This window comes from Haemaphysalis longicornis, unplaced genomic scaffold (assembly GCF_048455015.1).
Source record: "Haemaphysalis longicornis isolate Haplotype H1 unplaced genomic scaffold, Haemaphysalis longicornis Haplotype H1 scaffold_7, whole genome shotgun sequence".
In the NCBI taxonomy this organism is placed as follows: Eukaryota; Metazoa; Arthropoda; class Arachnida; order Ixodida; family Ixodidae; genus Haemaphysalis; species Haemaphysalis longicornis.
This window is the reverse complement of record NW_027526422.1, coordinates 95,185,701-95,204,431: the sequence shown is the minus strand read 5'-3', so window position 1 is coordinate 95,204,431 and position 18,731 is coordinate 95,185,701. Positions and strand designations below refer to the sequence as shown.

The 18,731-nt window shown below is 49.7% G+C and overlaps 1 protein-coding gene and 1 long non-coding RNA gene across 7 annotated transcripts in view; both read left to right on the top strand.

The window, feature by feature from the left end:
- The window catches only part of LOC144146118 (uncharacterized), a 123,332-nt gene that overhangs the window by 71,674 nt on the left and 32,927 nt on the right, over window positions 1-18,731 (top strand). For 4 of the 6 annotated variants that reach the window (XM_077678069.1, XM_077678070.1, XM_077678067.1 and 1 more), the window contains exons 3-12: window positions 5,420-5,730; window positions 6,855-7,108; window positions 7,912-8,137; window positions 9,956-10,009; window positions 11,815-11,913; window positions 12,517-12,662; window positions 13,707-13,767; window positions 15,008-15,109; window positions 17,970-18,077; window positions 18,595-18,729. In XM_077678069.1, coding sequence (XP_077534195.1) covers window positions 5,420-5,730; window positions 6,855-7,108; window positions 7,912-8,137; window positions 9,956-10,009; window positions 11,815-11,913; window positions 12,517-12,662; window positions 13,707-13,767; window positions 15,008-15,109; window positions 17,970-18,077; window positions 18,595-18,729 — 1,496 coding nt within the window. Of the gene's footprint in view, window positions 1-2,156; window positions 2,316-5,419; window positions 5,731-6,854; window positions 7,109-7,911; window positions 8,138-9,955; window positions 10,010-11,814; window positions 11,914-12,516; window positions 12,663-13,706; window positions 13,768-15,007; window positions 15,110-17,969; window positions 18,078-18,594; window positions 18,730-18,731 lie in introns of those variants that run through there. The other 2 variants (XM_077678071.1, XM_077678068.1) reach the window with 2 other exon arrangements.
- LOC144146123 (uncharacterized) lies at window positions 15,926-17,091 on the top strand. Its single transcript, XR_013317664.1, has 2 exons — window positions 15,926-16,530; window positions 16,729-17,091. It is a non-coding gene; the product is annotated as an uncharacterized LOC144146123 (long non-coding RNA).

The following is an 18,731-nucleotide window of genomic DNA, read 5'->3' as shown; positions in this document are numbered from 1 at the left end:
GGAGGCCGAAGCTATACACCCGGGCTATGAGGCACGCCGTAGTGAAGGGCTCTGGGCTAATTTCGACCACCTGGGGATGTTGAACGTGCGGCGAAATCTAGACACGCAGACGTTTTCGTTTTTCGTCTCCACCAGAAAAACGGCCGCGCGGCAGGGATCGAACCCACGTCTTCGGGCTCAGCAGCACAACGCCGCTTGCCACCGCGGCGGGTCAAGGCGTCGCGTTGATTGCGCTCAATATTTTGTTATTGTAATCACCATCCGGGAACTCATATTCAGACTGGTCTGATAGGACGTTAATAGTAGTGCGGGATTGTCTGTACCGGTATTCAAAAGCAAATGCCTCCAAAGGTACGCGCGGCGGTTTCGTGCGACGTATTTCGCGGAGTTCTGCACGGCGCAAATCACAAACGCCACCGCGAGTATCGATGTTTGGCCGCGTTCGTGCGTGTACAGCCTTCGGCGTCGGCTGACGAGACCCATTTATCGTGGTGTGCGCCTGTATGTCGCCCCTCCCTTCCCCGTGTTTGGTGCCTCGCATTGGGCGAACCTGTCTCAGTTCCGAGGCCACGGGACGTGGGACGTCCCAAGGGTGTCCGCGTCGCCTTTCTTCGCTCGTCGCACAAGACGCCTTGTACGTCGCCCGTGTACACGCCGCGTTCGCTTCTAGTTGCGTGCAGCAAAGTGGAAGCATCGTGCGGCGCTTAGAGTATACTCCGATCGAAAAGCGCGGAATTGCTCGCATTGTGTACATGGTTTCGCTGGGCTAACGAGTGGACCTGATTTTCTTCTTATTCTTCTTTTTTGCCGCGAACTTATCCTGTTCTCCTTTAGCTGTTCGCCTGTTGTTGAAATGGTTGGTTGCATTAAAAACATGGTACGTGCGTTTTATTTTAGTACTCGAAAAGCCTTTGACACAGTATTTTTGTTTTCTATTAGTGCAAGAAAATAGCAGCGTAGATGGATAAAACTTGGGTTGTGTCCCGCACCGCGTAAATATGATTAATAGTTGCGGTGGAAGGCGATAGGTGGCGTTAAACGTTATGTTAACATGGTCTGGGCGTCGTTTGAAGTTCGAGAAGCACAGAGGGAAATATGTTTTGAGATGACGTTGAGAGCAATAGATCAACGAAGGTGGGCAGCTAAGGTTTTTAGGTACCTATACTTGAAAAGCGTGGACACGCAGTGGTTAAGGAAGACTAGAAGACTAACGATGAAATACGGAAAGAACAGTGGAGAATCCAAAACAACCAAGGTAACCAAAAAAGAGGCAAGACAGATTGAAACGAATAAATGGAGAGAAAAAAATGGAAGCTAAAACGTCGTTAGAGATGTACAGGGCTGAGAAATTGAACATCTGAAAGGAAAATTTCTACGATAATTCCCAGGGCAGTGCTTTGCATTTTGAGGCTAGAGCAGTTTGCTTGCGAAGTAAGTGCTTTGTGGGGAAGCACTCACAAAATGGTGGGGTATGCGTTGTCTGCGGAAAAGAAACACTGTGCGGCACATAGGGTTAGAATGTGCGGGTATGTGAGGGAAATATTCGGCTTCCAAAAGCCCTAGGAGTTGAGGGTAGCACAGAGGAAGTTAACTTCAAGGCTCTTGAGGGGACGAAAAGAAGATTAGAATGCTGGTGGACGAAAAGCAGAGAGAGGAATATTGCCTAGGACAGTTACCACCTCTAACAGAAAAAAAAGTATTTTGTGCCTAATAAGCTTTTTGTGCCTGCCCAAAGCAGCGCTAGTATTAAACCAAGAGTATAAAACATAGGTATATTAGGCCTTTTTGGTAAGATGACAAGTCACCGCCCCGCTAAAAAGGGCAAACCAATAGCAATCATCATCATCATCATATTTAGTTTCAGATCAAACAGAGCGGTCAAATCTGAAAACCAGAGCCCCCTTTTGCTGCACAAAATTAGGGAGTCGGAGTTTCGTTCCCCCTCGCCGTTTGTGTATGTGTCTGCAGCGTCATGTGGTCTTGCCTAAAATGGTGCAAGCCTGAGGCCATGTGCGTGTGGCTCGTGGCTGACGTCAGCCGCGACCACGTGACTCGCTACGTAGGCGTCAACCCCGTCGTCGGCGCAGCCCTCCCGCCGAGCGTGGCGTTTTCGAAACGTCTCGTTACGCCCCTTTGTTTTAATGCGCCCCCTCTCCCTTCCCCGCCCGTGCAGCGCGCGCGCGCGAAGGTCAATATAAAATGCCGCGGAGGTAGCTCGCGCTGGCGCACTCGGTGCCTGACGGTTCGTCCGACCACTGCACACCGGAGCAGCAGCCGCACCATGCCGTCCACCAGCCCGCTGTACGGATTCCGAGGTGCGTCCGCTGCGGACGGTTTCGGTTTCGCCGGGCCCTGCCTCTGCTCCGCTGCGGTGCTACCACTTACGCTGTCTCTCCCCGATACGAATTCGGGGCTGTGGAAGAGCTTGGCGACCCGGTGGTAGAAGTTTGTGCTCGTGGTACCGTGCTGCAAGCTTGCTTGCCGTTTCGTGGCCCGTGTTGTTGTTGCGTTTTCGTCGACGCCGCCAGTGTGGATCGTTGGTGGTCCATTTCTGCCATGGATTACTCCCTCTCTCTCTCCCCCAGCGCCCTTCCGTCTGTGGATTAGTGTTTGAGGGATAGCGGTGATCTAGCTCGTCATTTATTCACTTTCCGAACAGGGGAACTGCGCATTTCATCCGATCGTCGTTTGAGGGGCAATTAGCGTGCTCGTTGCGTGGGAAGGGGAGGGAACAGTAGTGGCTGCGCGCGTGGGAGTTTTTGGTTGCCCGAGGGGGAAGTCGTGGGTTTCGCGATGATGTGGCCTCGCGTTGGTAGCGAGGGAGCTTCCGCGCAGAAAGTTTTATCTGCTTGCTCCCCTCTCTCTCTGTCTCGTTCTTCTTTCTACCATTCCCTGCTCGCCCCGAACAGCATTTTTTCTGACTCTTCCTTTTGTGTAGTTTCGGCAGCGGAGCCTAACTTTTTTGGGGGGGTAGCAAAGTCAGTAGCCACCTGGACACTGTTAGCTCCACGTTTGAGCAGTCAGAGAGATCCATTTGTGTGTGTGTGTAGCGCTGTCTCGGTTAGCGAATCCAAGCCGACCGAAAATCTCCGCGGGGTCGTTTCTACGCCTATGTGCAGCGTAGGTAGCACACCGTTTCACCCCAAGGCCGAAACCTCCAACGCGAAACGTGTTTTGTATGTGTTAGCGTTTTCCGTGTTAGATTCCTTCTATCTTTTTCCTTAATTCAACGTTGTACCGTCGTCGAAGCTCTGCGTCCTTTTTTAACGTTTAGCCCGGTTTCGACTATGTGACGCGTTTCCTCGGCCGAGTTTTTTTTCCCCTACCCTTGTGAGCGGGACCGACTTTTTTTGTTTGTTGATATGACACGCAACTCGGTTTGCACCACCGCGGGTAACTTCGCTGAGAAAAAAAAAACTTGGCGAAAAAAAAATGGAATGCTGTGCGTGAGGTTGTAATAAGAGTGCTCATTACCCGAGGGCGCTCACTCTTGAAACATTCCAGTGCTCTGCGGCGAATGCAACGAGTATAACGGCGTATATATATTAAGTTCCAATCACAAGGCCATGAAGTGCAATTCCGTAAATGGCGCAAAGTGTGCCTGGGAGTGTGCACACTGGGTCGTTTTGTTTGAACGTTAAAAAGACCAAAGTCGGCGTTATCGTACTGTAAAGCCAGTAATCAGTCTCCGGTTAGACAGGTTTGGCAGTCTCTTTTCTGGCATCTTCCGCGAAACGTGCGTTGTGTTCGGCGACTCGAATCGAAGGGAGCACTCGGTTTCCAGTGGGCTCATCGTCGCGGGTGTTGAGTTGTTGCGTCTGGCGTCTGCTGCTGTCTTCGCTGACGGCGCAGGTTCCACGAAATGCCGCTTCCTTGTTCAAGCTAATGTTCCAGCTGGGCGTTGTCTATCTATAGTTCATTCCACAAGCTGCATGCAGCACCGAGGAGGCTGCATTTTTGTCAATGCAGCGCCCACTGAGGGGGCCTAACTCACCATGAAAGAAAGCGAGAATAGGCGCCGGGGGTATTGCAGTTCCACCTGCCGAGAGGGGGACACGGACAGGCCCTTTCAAAGCCCCTTTCACTGTGAGTTAGGCGCCCTCAGTGGGCGCTTTAGTGATAAAAATGTAGCTTCCACAGTGCTGCACGTAGCTTGTGGAATGAACCGTAGGTGCCGCTGTTTCGTCGCCGATGTACTCGAGTTGCTAGAAATGGCAGCGGAGCCGCTCTTTGCATCGCGTGGTGATCAGGTTCGCCGTCGTAGAGGGGTGTGTGCCCATGCCTTGTCATTCACACGTCAAACTCTGCGTAGCTTCTTCGCACTCAGTTGTCACTGCACAATCCTTATATCTTTGAGCGGCTCCATCGGAATTGAGCGGCTCCATCGGAGCGCGTGCGCCCCGAAGCCCTCCTGCACCCCAGTTCCCCTCAAGCACCGCAAGCGAAAATCTTCCCCAGTTCCGCGTCGTCCAAGAACCCTCGCGTCTTTACACTTATTTGAACTATGTAAAATGTCTACCGAAATTAGCTCATATGCGTCTTGATCGACGTCTGCTGCTCCAGCCGTGGACACGTAGATACCAACGGTACATGAGCCGCGCGGGCGGTGCCGTAAAGCGAGCTTTGCCACGCAGCTCTACCGGAGGCCACAGCGCACGTTTGAGGCGGATGCGCTCCTGCGGGAAACTAATGTGGTTCCGTCACACACGCGCGATTACGCGCCTGGCCAACTCCGGAGATGTGTGTCGTCCTCGGTCCCCGTTTTGGCGCAGTGCGGCCGACAGTCGTGCTTTGCGCTAGAGAAGCTGTGTTGACAGTGAGCATTTGCGAAAAACGCGCGCGGCATCTCGTCTGCTTCGCCACGCTCTGTCCCTGGTACTTGAATTCCGCGTGTGTGTGGCCCCACCCAGATCGGGTGCACTCGGAGGTTGTGTGCCATGAAGTGGCGTAATCGTGAACTTTGATCTGCGTGCAGATATCGTCGCTTATTAAGCCCGTTTTCTCCTCACTCCATGCTGCAAAACGGACGGACCTCACTCAATGAAGAGGTTCGGTTCTAACAAAAACCGGTTCCCCCGAATTCGCTACAGGAGCGACCTTTTGCGAAACTTTTTTTGGTTGGAGCCAGTTTGTGGTGTACGTAGTGACAAGAGAGCAGTCTATTTACGATCGGCCGTCGGCACAAAATGCGTTGACCCACCGGTGATCATGTGGCGTATTTGAGAAATTCCGAATTGCGTAGTGAGAGTACTAACGGTAAGAAAGTGCGTGCCGTTTGCATTCGGTATTGTCAAATTGTCCTCAGCTGTATCTCTCTCACAATGGACGGCGGTGTCCGTGTTTAGTCCCGTTCACTCGTGGCGATCACGGCCGATGGGGATCGCGGCGAGGCTGACGTTGCGCGATCACCTGCTCGCAGAGACGGGCGGCCCCTTCAACCACGGCTCGGCGGACGACTTCATCGTGGGCGACCGCGTGTGGGTGAACGGCACCCGTCCGGGCTACATCCAGTTCCTGGGCGAGACGCAGTTCGCCTCGGGCGACTGGGCCGGCGTCGTGCTCGACGAGCCCGCGGGCAAGAACGACGGCTCGGTCAACGGCGTCCGCTACTTCCAGTGCGAGCCCCGCCGCGGCGTCTTCGCCCGGCCCGAGCGCCTCTCGCGCTTCCCAGGGCCCGGCGCCAATGGCACCAACACGACCTCCACGCTCATGGGGCCCGGAAAGACGCAGGTCTCTATGCCGTGTGCCTTCAACGCCAGCGAAGCCTTTAAAGTTGGCTTCCTCTCGAACTCGTGCTGTGCTGCGGAGAACCCAGCTTGGCAGGCTCGGCCGGTAGTTGTGCTCTGTACCGCATACTGCCACCGAAACGCTGCTAGCGGGGCCTGCGAAGCTGGCTTCCTCTCGGACACGTCTTGTGCTGCTGAAAAACCAGCTTTTCATCCTTGTGATCGAGCAGGAATAGTGAGCGTTCGTTGTATTCACATCTATTTGTTAGCGAATCAACGCAGTCCATTATTGCGCTTCGGTAATACTAGACAGTTTTAGTTTCACATACGTACAGATTTCGCGTACGCAAGCGTGAGAAGTATACGTACTCCACGCGCACGTAGTTTGAAACCCGCTTAGAGACACGTAAGCGATGCACGCCGAACTTAAGGTGCCTGGATGCCTAGCGCTATCTACGAACAGACACACACTGCTGTAGCCACCCGTGGTCTCGCGAGTCCGTTGCTATGACGACGACAAACGCTACGTCATCAGGCTTGACAGCTGCAAAATTGCCCTTCTGTCTAAAAAACAGAATGTATTTGTCGCTTGAAACTTTATGTGAGGGTAAGAATGGGCAACTTAAAGGCAAAAAAATCAACAGCAGCTTTACAACACGATATCACATTAAGAGATTAGCAACGAAGCTGCTAAAGCTGCAAAGCGGGAGGGCAGGGCGCCGCCATGTTGATCAACTCTACGTATGGAAGCAACCTAAGGACAGCAACGTAAAAATTCAAATGCGTTCGTAAGACTCGCACAGACCATTTGCGTTCTGAGCATGCGCACTGGTCACCCATGAAAGCTCTACGTACCTAAAGCTTCTATGTATGTAAAACTAAAACTGTCTACTACTGTAGTTCCATGTAAGTGCGTTTAATGTGGCAAGCAGTGTTAATTGTAGCAGTTTCTCCCTGTGCATGTATGACTTACATACAGCTATGCAGCTTACTACTCACTCGGCATTTTCGCAATGTTAACTTTCTTATTGCTACGTTACACTAAGGTGTGTAACATCTTAGATGTTTAAGCGAAGGAAGGTGTTTTTCTAAGCCAAACAAAGAAGCAATGCAGGGCTCGATGTGCAGGTCACGACTACGCGTGTCAGCTCCCCGACGGGCAGCTCGCGGTCTTCCCCAAGGGCGGTCACCATGCACACGTCGACCACGATGACCGACTGCGGTCTGCGGGTGGGCGACCGGGTGATAGTGAACGCCTCTTCGGGCATGAAGGCCGGCACCCTGCGCTTCATTGGGCCCACCGAGTTCGCCACGGGACAGTGGGCCGGCGTCGAGCTGGACGACCCTGTGGGCAAAAACGACGGATCCGTCGCCGGCAAGAAGTGCGTCCCCTCTCCTCCTTACCCCCCTTGCGCATTCTGACGGAGCTTCAGGGGTCTTGGCCTGTGAATTTGCACAGGGAACCTTTTTAAGGCTAAGAAGATGAAGGAAAAGCAAATGAAGGTTAAGCAAATGAAGGAAAAAGTGCGTTGCAGTGTAAGCTGCAGTCTTGGAATAGTGTTTCTTCTCGTATCTAAGGCTAGCTTAAGCGGTGTGCTGTTGACGCTTGTTGATTTGCCTGAAGTGATTTGATTTTGTCGCTGAATTCTAATTTAGATGATGTGACAGGGCATATAAGGCTCTGGTTTCAACTTCATTTGATTCGATTTTCTGGTGCACTTGCTTAAATTTTAGTTGTCTACCAGGGTCGAACGAACGAGTCATCCAGACCCTTAATGTCATGGCAATGACGTATCTTTGGATTATGCTGTTGCTTTTCAGTTGTCTTGAGGACCAGTTTATAATGCTCGAATGGTTCTCTTGATTTATTTGAAACATCCGGAATTCATCGAAGTGCGTCTCCCCATTTTCTTTACTGGAAACAACATGTCTGGTTTCATGCACATTTAGCTAGTCGACAGGTTGGTTCGTGTTTTATTTGAACTAAAAATAAACTAAGCACAAGTGTACTTCGATGAAACCCTTCTCGTCAGATGCACGACATGCATAGCATGAAAGAATAAAAGAGTATATAATTAAGGATCAAGTGTGCTACTCCCATATCCAGTGCAATCTAAAGCTGGCTCTTGCAGCCTGTGTGAATGGGATCATTTCCCCTCCACACCTGTGGTCCCCTCACACCCAGGTACTTCCGGTGCCTGGCGCGACACGGTCTGTTTGCGCCTCTGCACAAGGTTGCCCGCGAGGGGGGCCACACGTCAACGACCACCACGACGACCATGCGCACGACGCGCATCACCTCGCAGCCGCGGCGTGCAGGTAGCCAAGAGTCGCTGCGCAGCTCCCTGAGCTCGGCCTCCGCCAGAGCCGGGGTAAGGCTGGGCGTCGCCGCACTAACCTCCCCCGCCAAGGTAATCCCCCTCCCCTTCCTGCAAGCCTCCTTTCCCCCTCTCTCTCTCACCGTCTCTCACTCTGATGATCTGCTTCCCTCGGTGCTTCCCTCAGTTGGGGTAAGTTGCTCTGGACTCAGCTGAATTCGTGCCCTGCCCACACAACGTCCCACCAACGTCCCACCAACGTCCCAACAACGTCCCAACAATGTCCCAACAATGCCCCATCAACGTCCCAACAACCTTGGCGTATCCACAGCTCACACCAAGTTTGTCTCACTTGTGCACTATCAACAGTCAGCGAGCCACTCACACAATCAATCAGGTACTTAGTTGCAGTGCAGTGATTCCACTTATTTCACTTTTTAGATAAAACTATGTTTCTGAGTCGTGCGCCTGTGAGGTGTACCTAGCAAAGGAAGGGCAAGTGACTTGTGAACTTTTGCTGCATTTGGACAGCAGAGGGAAGTAAAGCTCAAAGTCACGTTTCAGCACATGTTATCTGCAGTGTCACTTTCCTATGCGTTTACTTGTGCTGTCATCCTCAGTGCAGATATTTCCAGGAGGCGTTGTTACTGCACAGGCTTATTTCTACAGTTTCGGAAGGACCGGAGAAATATGTCGGCCAAACCTACTAACTTTGATAGCTGTATGGGCTGTTGGTCTGGGCTGTTAATTTAAGCTCTCAAGGGAAATGGACATAACTGACTAGTGCAGTGTAAGACAAGGGAATAGGTGCTTGTAAACTACTGCCTCACAATGGACAACCAGGAAAATGAGTGCAGAATTTGCCTCTTATATTGGACACTTCATTGAAAAACACACACACACACAGCAAATGGGAACACCAAGAAAACAGGGTGTTCAAGCAACACGAGAAACTTTAGTTGTCTGTGGTCCGGGCACGATGTCAATTGGGAGACCCACTGAGTCACCTCCCCCCAAACAGCATGAAATTTCATTCGCATCTGACTGTCTGAGACACCAGAGCCTCGGGACTTCCTGCCAACACCCTGTCTTCCACCCACCCATTTTGCACCTGTCTCAGAACCCACCATTTTTGTGGCTTCCCTCTGTAAATCTCCCATTACGGGCTTGTGTGTCCCGCTCTTCCATCTCTCGTCCTACTGAGAAGTCCAAAGCCCAACCACTTGCCCACAGCTAGCACTTGTGAGCTGAGAAACAAGGGCCGCAAGATGACAACGGTGAGACGGACATGGCTCAGTCTCTCATTGACCGTCTGATGACCCATGGCTCAACGTTAGCACGTAGAAAGCTTGGCACTCTGTAGTGACTCAACTTTGGCTTCTGTTTGTTGCATCCTCTGCCTTCTGTTTCTCCTCTGCATGCCCCATGCTGAACCCACGCTTTGCCTTCTCTCTCCACTCTCCCTATTTTTTGTTTGTATTGTTTTTATGATTAGAAAACGTTCACATACTATCATAGGCTAGTGACTTCTGTTTTTTACAGAATTTTTTTCTCCTCTCTTGTGGGAGAGGATAATGTGTGCATTAATGAAATTGCTACTTACCGCAACATACTTACTTCATAGTAGTTCTGTAAACACGTCACAAGACTCATTTGTAGCATCTCTGCTGCAATGCCTCGTCAGTACTAGCTTTCTTCAAACAGTGTTTAGCGTCTAGCTTTCGATACTGAACATTACTACTATATTGCGATCGGAGTAGTTGTTCTTATTCTGACTACTAAATTTGTGCTGCATGGGGAATAGCCGCAGTTCTGGTGCGAGTAGCATATTGACCAATTTTGTTATAACCCTAGAAGACAACTTTTCCTCGTGGCATCCTAAAACTATTTCCTCTGTGTTTTGTTTTTCAGAAGTCTTCTAAACCGCTAACCTCTCCCATGGCAGCGTCGCAGAACTCCCTACAGGTACGTACCAGTTTTTGCAGTCAACTGAGCAAGGGTAATGAGTGATCAATTTTAGCTGCTAGCGTTGGTTAAATAGTTGTGATGTGGTAAGTTCCTTCTTTTTCCTTCCATATGGGTCTTTGCTTTTTGCCAATGTGAAGTTTTTGCACCCACAAACCTTACCATTGCTGAGTGCTCATGTTGGTGCTTGTACATGTGTGTCTGTATGCACGTGCATGTTGTTTCACATCCACCTTGACCTACACCCCCATTCCTGAGACCAGGGCACTTAAGGGAGAGCCCCAGCTCTCGAATGGCTCGTGCATCCACCAGCCTTTGCCCCAAGAGCGCTTTCACTTCAGGACGTGACGCCCCCTCTTGACGACCTTCTGAGGCCCCTGCGACGGATGGTTTTATGATGCGGATGGAGCACCCGCGACGGCCGGAGAAAGCGACCCACAATGCATCGCCACGGTTCCGGCCTACGGCAGATAGTGGCGCCAACTTCCCCTGTCCCTTCCTCTGCTCCTGTGTGCCCAATAAAATGAGCTTCCCTCTCACACCAGCCTGCAGAGCCTCCAGTGAAGAAAGCAGAGCGCGTCTAGTCTTAGCAGTTTGACCAATAAAAGAGTCTAGTGTACACTGGGAACGAGTCGTTGATTCACGGAGCCTCGTTCTTCTTGACAGCAGCCTGGCCCTGTGTTGATGGCTGGCTGTAGTTGCTCAAAATTTCGGGAATACATGTTCTAATGCTCTTGGTCATTGGTAGAATGAAATAGTGGTCTGACCTTGCTTCTGGCCCTTTCTGGGTGGTTTCTTGCAGGCCATCGACCCAGTCCTGGTATTGAAAATCAAGTACTTGTACACACGCACAGTTCAGAGGTCGTGGCTGCCATCGATGATTACGGAGACGACGGTTCAGTACTCGTGACCACGGCCAAGCTTAGTGAACTTTTGTTTGCAATGGTCGAGCCGGTCACGTTGAACTGGTCAATGACCCCAATAAGTGTGTTCGAGATTCTGGAAGCCTGCCAAGCGTGCACTGATGAGTGTGCGGTAACATGTGACTAAGCGACGACACTGCCAATAATTCACCGGTGCAGTTGCTGCAATTAACAGTAACCTGCACTAACACTGTACGATAACATTCCATAAAAGGAGGAGCTGTTGACTGTGATTACGATACAAACCCTCCACACCCCTTGTTTGGTGTAAAAAGACTTGTTTGAGCCTAAACTGCTTTTATGTTTCACGAAATAAAAAGAACTAGACTTGCATCTGACTTTCTGGTTACTCTTGGCGTCCCTCTAGATGCATGCATGCAGTCCGTTACGCTTGCATGTGCATGATCGAAACTTGTCATCCCATTTCACAGACCTCGTAAAAGCTGCTCGATATTTAGCAGCTTTTGAAAGCTGTCGAAGCAGCCAGACTTACTCGAGCAATGCAATCTAGGGGCTTCCAACAAGTCAAGTGTTCAGGCCCACTGTGCTGCATGACATGTGGGCTTGTGTACGGCAGGAAAAAAACCTCACATTGGCAACTCTCTTCGTAAACACGCAATACACACTTGGGGACAACGTCCTTTGCCACAAAACCAGGTCCCACATTCTTGCCAAGTCTGCTGGTGCAGTGCGTTGTTGCACTGGTCAAGTCGGCCCCATTGGGCTTGTTACACCCAGATAATACTTGCCGAATGGTATTAGGGGCCTAGGTACAGCTGGCTGAACGGATTGTCCCCGAGTGTAGTGTGGGTAATTGTCGCCTGATGCTGAAGTACCCATTGCACTCGGAAGTTGACGTGTTCCCGTCATTGTTCTCACTAGGTGGCTCTGAAAGAGAAGGAGGAACACGTGGAGCAACTGCTTAAGGAGCGTGACCTTGAACGGGCAGAGGTTGCCAGGGCCTCCGTGCAGGTGGAAGAGGTAATGTGGCTCTGTCTCGACACGGAACCTTTGCCATTCGTAGCGAAGGGGCCGTGAAGACAAAGCACAAGTTTGGTTCGCACAAGGACTGCTTTGTCCTAATAACGATGCCAATTTTATTGCAAACTTCAAGCAAATAATAGAGGTATTTAGGTAAACAAATGAGGCAGTGTCGACTCTGCAGCCACCTTCAGACGACATCTATAATGTCACTGAAGCTTGTTTGTGCGATTGGCAGCTGCCAACCTAAGCCGTTACCAAGAAATATGACTGGGCAATAGTAGTGGGGGCTCTAGTTTTGTTTGATTGTATCACGAGTACTAAGGTACAGTCAACACACTGATATGTAACTGTTTTTTGTGCAGGCCTTTATTCCATCAGTGCTGCACGTAAGTCACTGTAGTGCGAAATTAGAAGTTTCTGTAACATTTCTTGCACTTCTTTTTTCGTTTAAAAAAACGTCTTTCATGGTTGGAATGGAGCTGAGTGAGTTACCTTGGACTAGTTCTTTCGAATTGAACAATGTATTTAGCCGTCGTGGTGCCCTGAAGGGTCTGCAAAGCAATTTCTGATTCTGCCGGCCATTTTCCGTTGGGGGGGCAGACGGAGCAGAGGCTTTCGGCCCTGCAAGCGGAGCACCAGGCCTATGCGGAAGAGATGGAGCGGCGGACTGCGTCCCTCCACCAACTCTTGGAGGAGAACGAGCAGGAGCGTGCCCAGCTGGCTGCCCTCAACTCGGACCTTCAAAGGCAAGTTTGAGTGCGGGGGGTTCCCTAGGGCAGTGTTCCGCCCCCATTGCTGTTGCTTTGTCACTGAGGTAGTTTGAACCACGAGACCGCTGTTACCAGTTTTCAAAAGTTTTTGTTTTTTGACCTTTGGTCTTTCCCCAAAGGATTTCTTATGCCCCTTCCTTTGTATTACAGCGGACTGTTAATTTGTTACTGTATGTAATTTGGCTTTTTTAGATTGTTTTTTTTTTTCTTACCTATTTTTTCTGGGTTGTCGATTGCTTACTGCAGTTATATGCACACATTGGATGTTCTCGAATGTGCCAAAATGTTGTTCCAGAGGAGTAATTAGCCAATTATAAGTAATTATAAGTACCATTATGATAGTATTTTAAATTTCACCATCTGGAGTGTCTTCTAGTGTGTCTGCCAAATTTCATTACTCTAGGCAAAAAAAAATTGCTACAATCCCAGCCTCCCAGGGCCCCTAATGTGGTGGTTTTGGCAAAGTACAATGGGATTTGTTTGTACGCGAATATGCTTTGCCGATGCTAGCTCTTTAGGGTTACCAAACTGCAACAAAGAAGTTGGAACGTAGGGATGCATTGCAAAGAAAAACAGTGTACAAAATGGTGCTAAAAGCTCCCAACGTTTCGCTATCAACATTTCACTATCAAGTGTTTCGCTATCGATCTTGCTGTCAACATAGGCGTGCGCAGAGTTCTCGATTAGGGGGGGCAAAGTCTTACCGCTGCGCCCCCCCCCCCCCCCCCTTCCCCTTACAGCAACTCCCGACCTCTTCCCACTGAAGGCCTAGCGGTCCGAACGCAGTGCAAAGAGGGATGGTTATAAAATTTTTATTTCAATGCGATAAAATTGCAACACATACAAAATATTTCTGAGCAGAAATTTTTACTTTAATGTGTTACATTGGCAAAATATGGGCCAATTTGGCGCCCCCCTTCAGATGATTAGGGGGGGCCCCCCCTGCCCCCCCTGTGCGCACGCCTATGGCTGTCAATGTTAATGAAAGCAGGGCTCTCACATTTTTTTCTCTTTTTGTAGGAAAGTGGAAGACTTGCAGTTTCGGCTTGAAGAGCAAGAAATTTTGCATTCAGACAGCGATGTAAGTCACTGGGATGCTTGCTTCTGAATTGAGTAAATATTCTTGTGAAAAGAAATGCAGTCACCTTGAGGTACATGTCAAGAGTTGCACTCATTAAAAGTGTGCACAGCATGTGTAATAAAGAGCATGTTAGTAGAAAACCTAAGCACCCTTATTTTACATTGTTAAAAAGTAGTCATATGCACAAGTTGTAAGTGTTCATTTGTTCTTGGAGGAATAAAAAAGGATTGCAAAGTTTGAGTTAGCATAGGAGAATTGAAATTTAGCTGATTTTTCAAGGTGCATTATGCATACATAGCAGCAGCTTAGTACGCGGTAGGCTAAATTTAACTGCTGTACTGGGCAAGTGAAACCATAAATTTCTGCATCATTTGCTGCAGGTTCTTAAAGCTGCTACCCTTGGAAAATATTTTTATCCATCACCTTATTTTAGGCTTTTTCATCCTTTGCTTCAGTCTTCGAAGCAAGCCTGCTTAGGGTTTCATATCTAAAGAAAATAAAATAAATTGATGTGGTGACGTCTCTCTTGCAGCCTTTTCTAATAGAAATATTCTACAAATGTGACCTTACAGATGTATCCTGCCATCTGTGGTTTTATTTCGACAGAGAACGGGTCATACGGTAGTTCTTGCGCCGATCGACTCTATAGCCTTGTCTCAGTGGGCCTTGCTAGGAAATATGAAAGTCAGCAGGCTAAGAAAGTTGCATCATCATCATAATTTATCTCCACTGCAGGACAAAAGCATCTCCCATAAGACTCCCAACTGCTCCTATCATGTGCTGTTCAAACCCTTTTCTTGCCCCTCAATTTGCTTATCGCATCCTCCATTGAGTCACCTGTTTCCCTATACTTCTGACTCCGTCTCGTGGTAGTCGTTTTGTTATCCTGATGGTCCGTGGGGTGTATTGAGGAGGGTACATTTTTCTGTCATGCCTTACTTCATTCACTGCTTCAGCCCGCCTGCATTGCCCGCTTCTATTAGCCAATGGAAAAGTCGGAAGAAGGGGAGGAAGGGGCGGCATGCTCCACCCATATTTGCTGCATGAATTAGCACTGCTGTTCCTGCAGCGTGTACAGCCTTCCTTTGATGGGTGGGCCATAACGGCATTGTTAGTATTCGTGATAAACGAGCTGTCATGTGCAGATAGGAGGAATGCTTGGATTGTCGCAAAGTCCCTGTTGGTGCGCCGGGTATGATGGAGGACCAGCATTCACGGCCTCTGCCTCTCTTCCTCCCAGAATGCAGCGAGTGCACACCGAGAGAAGGCAGCCGAGCTGGAGAGGAAACTGCAGGAGTACCGGGACCAGCTGGAGGCAGCTAAGCTGCAGAGCAGCGCCCAGGTGAGCGGCTCTCCTCTCCTGGGCGGAAGAGGGAAACATTGTACGCCTGACAGTGTAGAGACTCTACATTGTGGGACGGTGGCAACTACCACAAGGCCAAACTCGCCACCTTGCTAGGCTGTCGGAAGCCCGTCTCCCCTCGCTCACAGGGAGAACGTCTTTGCGCTCGTGTGGGTGCTGAGTATGCCGGTGTATTGTCTGGCATGGTTAAAAAACAACCACGGTGAAAAGCAAAAAGAAATGTTTTAAGGAGGAGAGATTATGTCTCGCAATGGGACGGCCTCGTAATTTGCGCAAATTAGTTTGTGACCATACTCGTTTGTTGACAGGACGGTCTCTCTCTCTCTCTCTCTCTCTCTCTCTCTCTCTCTCTCTCTCTCTCTCTCTCTCTCTCTCTCTCTCTCTCTCTCTCTCTCTCTCTCTCTCTCTCTTTCTTTCTTTAAATTACAACCCACTTCTGGGCAGTTGAAAAATGATATTGTCTTTTGCTTAACAACTTTAAGCGGTTTCTTTTTGCATTTGCTCACAGGCTGTTGTAATTCCTACATGTCGTCATAAGAGTATGCAAAGGGGAGGTGGGCATTGCAGAGGGAAGAATGCTGTCTCGTACATTGCACTCTTGCTGTAAAGAGAGCTGAATTGCAATGATACCAAGTATGCCAGCACGTATCAGCTGTTGTCCTGACACTTTTGCCCCCGGATGGTGGTGGTGATTCAGAGTGGCAGCATACTGCAGGCCAACTAATGTGACATGCAGAACAGCCTTGCAAGAAGCTGAACAAAAAGCTTAAAGGAGCACTGACACCAATTTTCGGCATTAACCCTTTAATGCCGGTTGTCGCGAATTCGCGACATACTGAATAAGCTGGCCAGGCAACTCGCGCAACCTTTGCTGCCATCAGCGGCGGCTGTCATGTGTTTGCAGCAGATGTGGTGGTTGCGTTCCAGACATGTAGCGCCATCTGGTATAAGTTGTTGAAAATAAGAACCCAGAATGTCTGTCGGTTGGCGGACAGGGCGAGCCACGTGTGACAGCTTCCACTTCTTCGTCGTTTTCTGCCTAACCAAAGTGAGCACAAGCTCTCCGAATTTTTTTTTTCTATTTGCACGAATTCCAGAGGCTGTCCATAAGGTGTTACATTGAATCAAAATACGTTTTTTGTTGCAGGCTTCATGCTTTTCTGGTATGTCGCGAATTCGCGACACTCGGCCATTTAGGCACTTCAGCGGCGGCTGTCATGTGTTTCATTCAAAGAGGGGGTGGTTGCGCTCCAGGCATGTATCGCCATCTAGTACAAGATGTTGAAAATTAGAACCCAGTAGATCTATCGGCATCCTGCCAGTTCTGTGCTATCGGTTGGCGGGAAGCGCGAGCCACGTGAGACAGCTCTCACTTCTTCGTCGGTTTCTGCCTAACCAAAGTGAGTACAAGCTCCCCAAATCTTTTACCCTATTGGCACGCATTCAAGAGACTGCCCATAAGCTGCTACATTCTCTAAAACTGTGTTTTTTGTTGCATGCTTCTTCCTTTCGTGGTATGTCGCGAATTCGTGACACTCGGCCATTTTGGCACTTCGCGGTGACTGCAGGTATGACGTTTTTTTTTTATTTTTTGGCAGAGGATGGACGTTGGATCGTTCTATGGAAGAAAAGGGCTTCGCACACGACTGCCACCTGAGGATAAGAGTGACGATAGCTGTCTTAGTGACAGTGATGACAACGATGTTGACTACGATCCGTATGCACAAGCACGGGCTGCGCCCTTGGGAGAGTCTTCGTCTAGCAGTGAAGATGAAAACGGTGACGTGGTGGCTTTGCCAACTGCCTGTGCAAAACAGACCGTGAAGTGGAAAAAAACAGGCTGTCGAGAACAGCGGGAAATACCGTCCTGGAATCCTGGAGCCGAGGATTTTATTTTCAAGACAGTTGATTTCTTGGGCTTGGAATCTGTGAAATAAATGTTTTTCATAGAAGCCATTGTTTCGCAGGCCTGCAGACATCCCCTTTATTCTTGCGGCAAAACTTCCTCATATTGACCCAAGTGCCAGTTGTCGCGAATTCAGGACAAACCTAAAAGCAGGTGATGAAGTTCTATTCGAGATATGGGCTTAAGTGCCTGTTGTCGCGAATTCGCGACAAACCTAAAAGTCGGCGATATAGTTGCACCCCAGATAAAACAAATGTGGAATGTGATCACGGTCCCTGATTAAAGCCGAAACACACAAAAAAAATTTTTTTTGTGGCCTATTTCATAATTCAGGCATTAAAGGGTTAATATTATTGCACAGTTCGCTTCCTTCACTCAACATAATACCCTGGCTGAAATATGAGCGGCCTGCGACGCGAAGAACGTAGTTCAATTCGATCTTATTTATCGCGCCGACGGAGCAGCGCGCGGAGCGGCACTCAGCAAATGGACATCAGCGTGACGTCAATCCAAGAGCGGAAAAGAAGTGACGCGACAGCGCTCGTCAAAAACTCGTGACGTCCCTTCACGCGCGCGACCCCACGAGCGGCGAGCGGGCGCAACACCCTCTCAAGCGGGCGCCGGTGACGTCCGCACAAAGCGGTGACGTCTGTCCGGGAGTCTGTCATATGCGCCGTTCGGGATGAAAGCGCGGGAATTTGAAACAAACGATTTTCAGGCCGTTCAATGTAATTAACTATCGCGCGCTGAAGTATTTGAAGGGCTGTTTCAGGTTCGCCAGACCATTAAGCATCGATAAAAACAATAAAAGTGGAACATGAAATTCTCGTGTCAGTGCTCTTTTAACAAGAAGAACAAGAAGCTTGTTGCCGGGAGGGGATGTAAAGGGACTGTTGCGTAATGTGTTTTTTTTATTCTCTCTCGCTGCTTCAGGATGACGGCATGCAGGAGATGATGGTGAAGTACAAGAACGAGGTGCACAGCCTGAAGGAAGCCCTGAGCCAAGCCGAAGCCAAGCTGGCCAGCCTCGAAGCGAAACAGGTCGGCCCGCTTCCAAACATTATGCATCTTGCATCTTCGCTGCCTTGTTTTTTTTTTTTTAATACTTGTGGCCATACCGTGGTAAGGTATCCTGCCACAATGCATGTGGTCATTGGTAAGGCACTCTGCTATAGTGGTCCTTTTGTTAATGGAGGCAGCTAGCATAAACGTTGTGCATATTGCCAGCTGCATTTTCAATAGCCTTGGGGTGTCTTTGAGAGTAGTGGTATAGTGCACTGCCCGTTTTTAACGAAGGTGTAGTGTCAGTTAGTACAGCTGTAGGTGCAATGTTTTGGCCACTGAGCCAGTAAGGCGCTGACATCGGTAGCCCTGTTTGTTTCCTGCCAGTCTGCCTGCCAGATTGAGCAGCAGCTGATGGAGACTAGGCAGCTGATTCCTCAGGAGGCCACCAGGAAACACCGAGTTGATTGTCAGTGGGGGTAGTAGGGCTTGAAACTTCTGTCCTAAAGCAGGATGCTTAGGGTTGTTGGGTGTTTTTGCGCTGTGAAATTTCCAGGCTGAAGATGGCGCCACGATCAGCAAGCTGCGCGAAGACCTGCTGTCGAGAGACGAGGCGCTGCTCCGTCTGGAGGCCTCCCTGGAGCAGAAGTCCAAGGAGCTGCTGCAGCTCCGCGACGCAGCAGTTGAGCTCGT